The sequence below is a fragment of the Thunnus albacares genome, chromosome 8 (genome assembly GCF_914725855.1).
Source record: "Thunnus albacares chromosome 8, fThuAlb1.1, whole genome shotgun sequence".
NCBI classification, from domain to species: Eukaryota; Metazoa; Chordata; class Actinopteri; order Scombriformes; family Scombridae; genus Thunnus; species Thunnus albacares.
In genome coordinates, this window is record NC_058113.1 from 8,044,814 (window position 1) to 8,054,620 (window position 9,807).

Genomic DNA, 9,807 nt, shown 5'->3' on the forward strand with positions numbered 1-9,807 from the left:
ATATTCAAATGCAGCCTCTGCGCCTTCATTTGTCATGGTGCCAATTACAGATTCTGTAATATGAAAACATCATAATGTTTGCACAAGCAACTGCGCCATAGATTATGAGTGCAAATTAGAAACTAGATTGATGAGCATTATAGCCGAAAAGGAACCAAATAGCATATATCTGTAAGAAATAACCTCCAGGATGATGTTTTATCTGTGTTCATCATTCATCATTTCCAAGTGCGTCAAACTGGCTTCTGGGGAAGCACTGGACACTGGGTGGCACTGAATGAAATGTTAGCATGTGACCTATGAGGAGCAGTTTGTCTTCTTATCACTGAGGCCCTCTGCTGGAACAACAACATAAAGTCATACAATGAGCAGCAGATCAACAACAGACACTGTCGTTAAGTCTGTAATGTGTGGCACTGATTTATCTGACTGTGGTGAATGATACTATTCACATGTTCCTGAATGTAATATCATCTACAACCAGTAATCCAAACTTTAATCATTTCAATTACAATGAATGCAGTTATATATATTATATACATACAACTATATAATTATATAGTAGTTTGTTTCTGTTGATCAATGAGCATTGCCCCCATCAAATAAACAAATAAAATATAAATATATTACAGAAATAATAAATGAAACTCACAACAAACAGACTCAACTATAGCAAGGTTCACCTCTGTACTCTAAAATCCAGGCCAACCCCGTCATATTTGTTCTCATTGCAAGTCAACTTTAAAGATGTTTTTATAAATGATGTGGCCCCTCCTTTGTGCAGTTATGTTACTGTGCCTTGTATCAAGGTTTACAGAGAGTCTGACATGTTGCCCCTCAGGCTGTGCTACACTTTCACCTAATCTGGCAAAAAAAAAAAGAGCAGACAAAATAATATGTGAACACATCATGGAAAAGTTATTTAATAAAAGGAATTTTGTATGATTTGGTAAAGGTAGTTACAACAAAAACTAAACCAAAACACATCCCCATCAGACAAACTGTCTTTGTATTTAAACACAATATGATGATCAGTTTTTCTTCATAGGAAATAGACGCACAAGTGTTGGGAATATTCTCTTTCAACTTGAATGAGGAAATTAATGATTTTTAATAATCACATTAAACTATTTGTAACTGTTAGATTTTGCAGTTTGCAGTTAAATGTTATTGCTGTAAAACCAATACTGGGTGTTTCAGTGCAGAGCTGATATAATAAGAAAGAATAAGAAAATGCTATTAATCCCAAAGAACATTTTTTGTGCTCAAGATGCTCTATGTACCTATTTAAATATGTGTGTATACATACATGGTAAAATAAAGCAAATAGTAAAACAGAAAAAAGCATAAAAGTAATAGGAGATGCAAACTACAGATTATAGTGCAGTGCATGAATAATAATACTGGTTAATTTGTACCGACTTACATGCAATAAATCAAATTGTGCAGAAAGGTGCATCTAAGTTACAAAAGAGTAGAAAAAGGTGCATATGTGTCACCATCAGGATCAAGACTAATAAAATTAAAAAAAAAAAAAAAAAAAAATCGTTTATGGCATTTGGACATGCTTAAAAACATCTCAAGTCTCATATATTTTACCATTAAATTATACATCATAGCTTTCTCCAGATGACCTAAATGCAGTATTTGGCCTCGTTTCTTTACGTTTGTCCTGCAATAGACACCAAAGGCCGCTAGAGGTCAGTGGAGTCATTTTGAATGTATCGATGCAGTTGAGCGACTCCACATCAAGACTTAATGTTTTGGGTTTAACTGTGTTGACGCTTTTGTTACATTTAAATGAACGAAACTCATTTTATTTAACGATGCTTCTATTTCTGGAGAGTTTAATCTCAATCTTCAAGAATTCAGATGCCATCGACAAACACAAAGTCAACCACTGAAATGTCATCTGCATTATTTATTATTCATTACATGTCATATCATTTAAAGCACTCTCTCTCTAAATAAAGTGTGAAATTCAGTTGCAAAAATCCATGATGATTCTTTTTAAAAAAATGACGCACCTTTATGATCACGTTGTCTTCAGCCTATCTGCGTAAAATCTAATCTTGATGTGGCCTTGGAAGCTTCTCTCAAAGACTCTGTGATAAGGAGAATTATGACTCTGATGTGGTTTTTCAGAGTTGTGTAGACTAAACACCGACTGTGTTCCGCATTTTAAACTTGGCAGTTGACGGAAACATGTATTAACTGGTCTTTTTAGTTTAAATCGCTGGTTTAAATTAATTCTTGAGGGTATAAAAAGTTTATTTTCACTGTAATTTGTTTTACTAAAAAATAATAACTAAATAATAATAATGATAAACTTTGAAGTTATTGTCAACCACATTAGTGTAGTTTTAACGGTGTATAGTGTAGACAGTTCATCAATTTGCTGCTAAACCCACAACATAAAGTTCCCACATGGACTCCTGCGTCTGTATCTTGTGGCGGTCAGTTGGCTCTGTGTGCGTCTGTTTGAAGGTCTGTGACATGAAATTGTTTGGGAAGCCCTGCACTGAGCGACCATGTGGGCGTGTTTCTCTCGGCCCAACACTCTCCGCTCTTGTGTGGAATCCAGAGCGCAAAACGCACTTCTTCTGGTGCGACCGGAGAGCGCAAAAGTAGCAGCTCTCCGACCCTGACGCGCACATCATCTCCGGCTCCGGCGGCCCCCAGAAACCAACTTCACTGTGCGGGGGGGAAAAAAAAGAGAAAGAGTTTCTCAACATCTCCCGGTGACTCTCCAGCCATGGACGCATCTCGAGTCGTAACGCTTTATCTGGGCCTGCTCCTTGTTTTCCTTGGGAATATACCGTGTTTCCAGTCAGCTGCTATCATCTCTCCCTCTGCGCCGAGGAGGAACAGGGGAGCCAGGATCCATCATCAGAACGGACAAAGGTCAACCAAATTCCTAAAAGACATCTTCGCGTCCTCGCATCCTATCGTGAGCCACCACAAAGAAGACCTAAAGGACGATATTGTGCCGCATGAATACATGCTCTCTATATACAGGACATACTCGGCTGCAGAGAAGCTCGGACTAAACGCAAGCTTTTTCCGCTCCTCTAAATCTGCCAACACCATAACAAGTTTTGTGGACAGAGGAACAGGTTGGTTTCAGTCCGCTGCCAGCTCCATCAGCTCAGTCTCATAATTCTGTGACACCGTTTTTCTCCACGGACTAATATTCTCCTCTTGTGCAGATTTTGATGAAAAGTGGCTAAAAAGTACAGTAATGTATAAAAACTCAAGAGCATCGGCTACTTTTACGCACGTTTTAATCGGGCAAAATAATGTGCAGACGCACTTTTACGCGCAAAAATATCAATAAATCATAAAAAGTAACTGTTAAACAAAAGCAAAGTCTTGAAAGCTGCAGGATTATTTGTTATTCATGAGCAATGCCTCACGTTTCATGGTTGCATTCAGGACTGTTTGGCGCACAGCCACAGAAACGTGTAACAAAGTATTAAAGTATTAAGTTATATTACACTTAAATTAACCTCCGGGTAACACGACAGTAAAACACTAATTGAGGCGCTGTCTAAATGAAGGCTGTAAATCAGTGTCAGTGCAGGCTGCAGCAAAAAACTATTCCGCTCCCAACCTCCACGTGAATAGAGAGGAAACTTTTTTTTCACTTAGGATATTACAGCACTTGGTGGTTGTTTCATTTTCGATTTTTCGTTGCTCTCCAAACACAAACACCCTAAAACAAAGCATGAGCATTTAAAATGCTAGATAGGCCGAATCCCCAAACCCGCCACATATTAAAAAGTGTAATCTGCTGCCATTATGGTGCCCAGTCTTGGCCAACTTGTGCTGACAAAGGCAGCTGGGGGGCCGGGGCAGAGCGGGTCGGTGTGAGAAGCAGGTGTTTGGGTCAGTTAACATGTGTAACCAAGTGATTTGACCGGTCTGTGAGGACAAACACAATCTGATAAACACAAACACATCCAACACACACAAGGGGGCATAAGCCGAGTTAATCTTTGCAGGAGAAATAAAAGCTATCTTTGTTTGCGTCCCCTCCTGTCTGAAACACTCCGAGCCTCAGCTCTGGGACGCAGACTGCGCGCTGCAAAAAATATCCATCCTGACGAGTTACTCAGGCCAGAATCGGCTGCTTAAATCATATTTTTTTTGTCTAGCAAAGCGGAGTGAGGTGCAGTTTGAATTATTTCCACCTCAAATCAACTGTTTCAAGACGTATGTTCAGTGAAGCGTAAAAACGTATTTTTCAAGATTTGACACAAATTCCTTGGATAAAAAGGGACATTGAGAATAATTCTCACTCCACACTTGGTTCAAGACAGAAAAGGACGTTTAAAGAGTGAATATGAATGTAAAGGGCTCGTCCGTGTGGTCATTTCTTGCAGTGTGAACTGATTTGATAGGAAAAACGCCTCACTTTCTCCTGTGATTTTGATGTGATGTGTCACTGGCTCTGACCCCGAGCTGGACCCTCTGAGAGCTGCTTGGCATCGAACGGCTGATTGGAGTATTTGAACTCGGTGATCTAATTGAGTGTTCATGTCATAACATATCAAACACTGTCTATTCTCCCATAATGACCCAGCTCGGCCACGATGGCACATCACCAAAAAACGACGAGAGAGAGAAAAAAAAAAAAAATGAAAGAGCACTTCCTCCGCTGTGAAGTGGTTCGTATTTTACTGCGGAACCTCCCTTTGCGACCGCCACTTTAATTACGGAAAATTATTTTTCTTCCCGTTCTTTCAGCTCAGCGCCCTTCGTTTCTTTTTGGAGTCCTCCCAGCATCCCTTAAGTGTTGCACTGCATTAACCTGCAGAATGAGTCTCAGCTGGGAGGCTTCGTGATTTAAATCACCCCCATCAGGAAAGAAATACGCATGGGGGCATCTTTTTGACGCGTAAAAGTAACAACTTTTGCGTCTTTCACGCATTATTCATCCGTGCAGCGACAGGTTTTACTGAGTGCACCTATGATCCACGGCTTCTTTGGCTTTCACACTTTCGTAGGTAAATGAAATTCGCTTATAAAACCAGACAGGGTGTTTCCTGGAGGTCAGAAAAGGCAAGATCAGAAAAGAATAACCCGAATCTGAAAATTACTTTTGGCACTTGGGGTAACTCATTAAAGCGCAGATGGTGCAGCCCGGCCTCTCTCTCTCTCTCTCTCTCTCTCTCTCTCTCTCTCTCTCTCCCTCTCCCTCTCCCTCTCTCTCTCTCTCACTCACTCTCTCTCTCTCTCTCTACCTCTCTCTCTACCTCTCTCTCTCTCTCTCTCTAAACAGAGGCATAGATGACAAAAACATGTTTTGCATTTGTTCAAATACAACCAACAAGGTCAAACAAAAGTGCACGAATGCCGTTTTAACCTAGCAGTAACATCCAGCGCGTTTTACCCCATCCACCTTCAAGCATCTTGTGCGTAATGGGAAAAAAACGTCTCTTTACATAATAATGAAATTAAGAAAACTTTGTACATTTTTGACTGTCAACACGAATATCTCTCAGTAACCTCAGCAGTCTGTCCAGTCAGTCCGTGCAGGCGCATTTTAAGGGGAATGTTGTCGTTGGCAGGATGAGATGAAATATAAGAAGGGAAGTCCTTTAATGAGGAAGATGGGAATTCAGAACTGTTAATTATTTGGTGAACTTGTATTCGATTTGTTTGAGGTCTTATAAAAAAAAAAAAAAGAAGAAGAAACCTAATGCAGACCATACGCGCAAAGTCACTGAAACGAGCACAAGGTTTCAATCTGCTTTTACGGTTTGACTCGGCAGGGTTCACAGAGCGAAACTGACAAGCAGATTCAAATATCTCTTTAGAATAACTTTTACAAATTTTTTTTATCACAGGAGCGTTTAGACCTGCGTCACTTTTATTTACTTAGAAAACGTTCAGCCAGAAATTGTGAGGATCAGCCGAGGCAACAAGTTGATTTTGACAAACACGCCACACATTTTCCATCTCAACAGGCGACTTTATTTCAGTATTGAGTTGAAAACATTATCCTTGAAACAAGTGGAAATTTTTGACAGTTACAAGCCAACATTTCTCGTGTTTACAACGTAAATCAACTGGTTTCATGGGTTTTCTTGAGTTAAATTACATTTTCTCGATAAATTCTGCTGTGGATTCTACAGACACTCAAACTACTGATTGACGATGGCAGGAAAAATGCCGGAAAAAAAAGAGAAAAACGGCAGAAAACAACACAACATCCCATGCCTATTACAAGAATGATTTCCTTTGGGTCAAAGAATTTAAGCTTTCAAGCGGAAAATAAGACAAAAGCTTTTGCAGTAAAACTATAAGAAGAAACTCCTTTTATCTCACATGCTGTAAAACATAAATCATTCTGATTCAAATTTGATTTGAAAAAAAAAACAACACACACTTAAAAATACTCAGGCAGATATTTAATATTTGTTTTCAAACGCTGACGCCTTCTCATGCATTGTTCCACAGAGTTATATTCCAGTCTCATTGGTTCGCCTTGATGAAATATTTGCAGGCCTCCTGGGTCTCCAGCAGGGAATAATGCATTAATTGTGTATTGTTCAGTAGAGTGTACAGTATGTCGCCTTTGGTCCGTTGTGTCTGGCAGCACCCAGGGGCCTTCACATCACTAGGCCTCTTGTTTTTTTTGTGTGTGTGTGTTTTCTTTTTTTTTGCTTTACAACTGTACCAGAGCTCTCAAAAAAAAAAAAAAAACTAACCACGTTTCTGATGATCTGACTTCTGCTAGGATTAAAGACTCTGAAGCTGCAACGAAGGAAAAGTTTACATCCACTCTGCCAAGGAGGTGGAAATTAATAATCAGTCTGTCATCAAGTAAAATGAAAGCAGAACTATTTTCATTAAGACATGCTGACTTTGATTAAAAGTGGCTTTAAAATATCGCCAGATTTTATTGGATTATTGTTACTGTAATGTAAAAAAAAACGAACTTTAGCCTCATAATGAGCGATGATTAGCGGATAAATAAGATATTAAGTGTAGAAAAAAAACAATCTACTGTTTTTGGGGCAAGCTAGATGCTTCCTGTATGAACATCGTGTGCTTTGCATCTCAGTATCATTTTAAATTGTTCCTGTGCAAGAAATTTGCAGGAAATGAAATTAAGAAACTTGAGGAACTAGAAGAGGAAGCCTGTAAACAGACTTTGTAAATGTCTGTTTCTTTAAACACACTTTGTAAAAAAGTCTAAAACAAGACTTTGTGAAAGTCTGTTTTAAGGATTTGTAATAGATTTTATTTATCAGGAGGATTCTGTTGAGGTTGATAGATTTAAATCAGAGGAAATCAGAGGAAAATCATTGTCAAGATTGGCTCAAAATCTCGGAAAAGTTTTTTTTTTTTTTTTTTTTTAAACAACAATAAGCATGAAGTTTTTTCATTCTCATCCAAACTGAGGACTTGTCAGCTGCAGTTTGTTTCAGGCAGGTTCAGGGTGGACATTTGAAAAACAAGAAAGAGAGAGGGGGGAGAGAGAGAAGGCCTCTGTGGGAGAATGTGAGTCTCCCTCCCTCCCTTCCTCCCTCCCTCCCCCCTTCCCTCTGAACACTGTACACCCTAAGTGAATCTGACTGCAATTATTTTCTTCTTTTATCCTTGCAGACGATCTTTTGCACTCTCCTCTGCGAAGACAAAAGTATCTGTTTGATGTCTCAACCCTTTCAGACAAAGAGGAGCTGGTCGGGGCGGAATTAAGGATATTTAGGAGAGCGCCCGGGGATTTGCAGACTTCCCTGCAGACGACGGGCCTCTACGACATCCAGCTCTACCCCTGCCTCTCGGACAGGCTGCTGGACTCCAGGTCGCTGGACCCGCTGGACTCCACCAAGGCCGGCTGGGAGGTTTTGGACGTGTGGGAAATGTTTAAAACACACCAGCATCATCATTATCACCACCACCACCCCCACCATCATCATCCTCATCACTATCAGCAGGGGAACCAGCTCTGCTTCCAGCTCCGGGTCACTCTCGGCAAATCAGACACCGAGGTGGACCTGAGGCAGCTGGGGCTGGACAGGAGCGGCCGTTCCCAGCAGGAGAAGGCCATCCTGGTCGCCTACACACGCTCCAAGAAGAGGGAGAACCTGTTCAACGAGATGAAGGAGAAGATCAAATCGCGGAGGTCCGTCGGAGAGAAGGAGGAGGCGGTGGTGAGGGCGGCGGCGGAGGAGGAGGAGGGGGTGTCGCTGCGGGGGGTTAAAGGAGAGGGGCCCCGGCGGCGGCGCAGGACCGCGCTGAGCAACCGGCACGGGAAGAGACACGGGAAGAAATCTAAATCCAGGTGCAGCAAAAAGGCGCTGCATGTGAATTTCAAAGAGCTGGGCTGGGACGACTGGATCATTGCGCCCCTGGATTACGAGGCGTACCACTGCGAAGGGGTGTGCGACTTCCCCCTGAGGTCGCACCTCGAACCGACGAACCACGCCATCATACAGACGCTCATGAACTCCATGGACCCCAACAGCACCCCACCCAGCTGCTGCGTCCCCACCAAACTCAGTCCCATCAGCATCCTGTACATAGACTCGGGCAATAACGTGGTGTACAAACAGTACGAGGACATGGTGGTGGAGCAGTGTGGGTGCAGGTAGCGGCCCTTATCCATTAAAACAAAACTTTTTTTTTAAAAGACAGAAAAATCAAAGATAAGTCTTGATGGGTCCCAGATTGAAGATATAAAGTTCTCACAGGCATGACGCGCCTTGTCTTTATTCAAAAGGGATGCACACAAGAGGCGATATCTGCTATTTATTCAGACTCACAATAATTTACACTCTCTGCCTTAAAGTGTTACGCCTTATTTCCCATCCATGCAACAAGTTACCACTCATCAAACAGGCTTTTTTTTTCCCAGAGTGAGACGCGTCCATATGGCACAAGGGATGGGTACATGGTGTGTGATCTGACTGATCACCAAGGCGAGATGGGAGCCTATTGAGTCCAACTGTGCACCTGTTCGTGCCGAGGCCAGAGGACAGTGGGGTTTGCCCGTCAGCGCTTTGTTGCAGCTCTGCCGTGTGATCCTGCCAGCCAGGCGGACTCTTTTGGGTATGTGCATCCAGGCCGTAATTGCCACTGTCCAGCTGGAGTCATTACAGGCCCGAGCAAGTGCCTGTTTTCCGAAAAAAAAAGAAAAGAAAAAGGGGGTGAATGTCTAATCTACCAAACACACACACACACACATACACACACACACACACACACATACACACACACACACACACACACACACACATACACACATGGACGCACACTGGTCTGAGGAGAGGAGATAAGATGATGGTGGTAATGCCTTCAAGAGATTTTTTGCCTTACTGGAGACCGGTGGAGAGGCGCTGGGAGAGGCGTCGTGCGCTTTTGCGGACAGAAAGGACACAAAACCAGACTTGTGCCTGACTGGGGCCCTGTTGTTGTTGTAAAAAAAAAATAAAAAAAAAGCACACATTACTGAGGCGAACTTTTTGCTCAAAAGTCTGCATCTTTACGAAATGCACTTCCACAACTGACTGCGCCAAGGACATGCGGTCAGCGAAGAGAGTTTGTCTTCTCTGATGACGAAAATATAAAAGACTCGCAAACGAGACGATATTTAAATGCACATTAGCTTTGAATGCACTGCTGTTCATTATTTTTGAGCTGTAAATATTTGTACAGTCGAAAACTTTACAAAGTGCAAGAAATGAAGAAATGAGAATGCTGCATTTCTTTGTAAATATACAAAATGCACTCAAATCGGTATAATTTCTATTCTATAATTATTTTATTATTTGTGATGTACAGAGTTTCATGATA

At 41.6% G+C, this 9,807-nt stretch overlaps 1 protein-coding gene across 1 annotated transcript; it reads left to right on the forward strand.

Moving 5' to 3' along the window:
- The first annotated feature begins 2,565 nt into the window (after window positions 1–2,565).
- On the forward strand, window positions 2,566–9,221 carry gdf6a (growth differentiation factor 6a). Its single transcript, XM_044359365.1, has 2 exons — window positions 2,566–3,116; window positions 7,618–9,221. The coding sequence occupies exons 1-2, from the start codon at window positions 2,756–2,758 to the stop codon at window positions 8,604–8,606; spliced, it is 1,350 nt and encodes a 449-aa protein (XP_044215300.1). The 5' UTR covers window positions 2,566–2,755; the 3' UTR covers window positions 8,607–9,221.
- The last annotated feature ends 586 nt before the right edge of the window (window positions 9,222–9,807 follow it).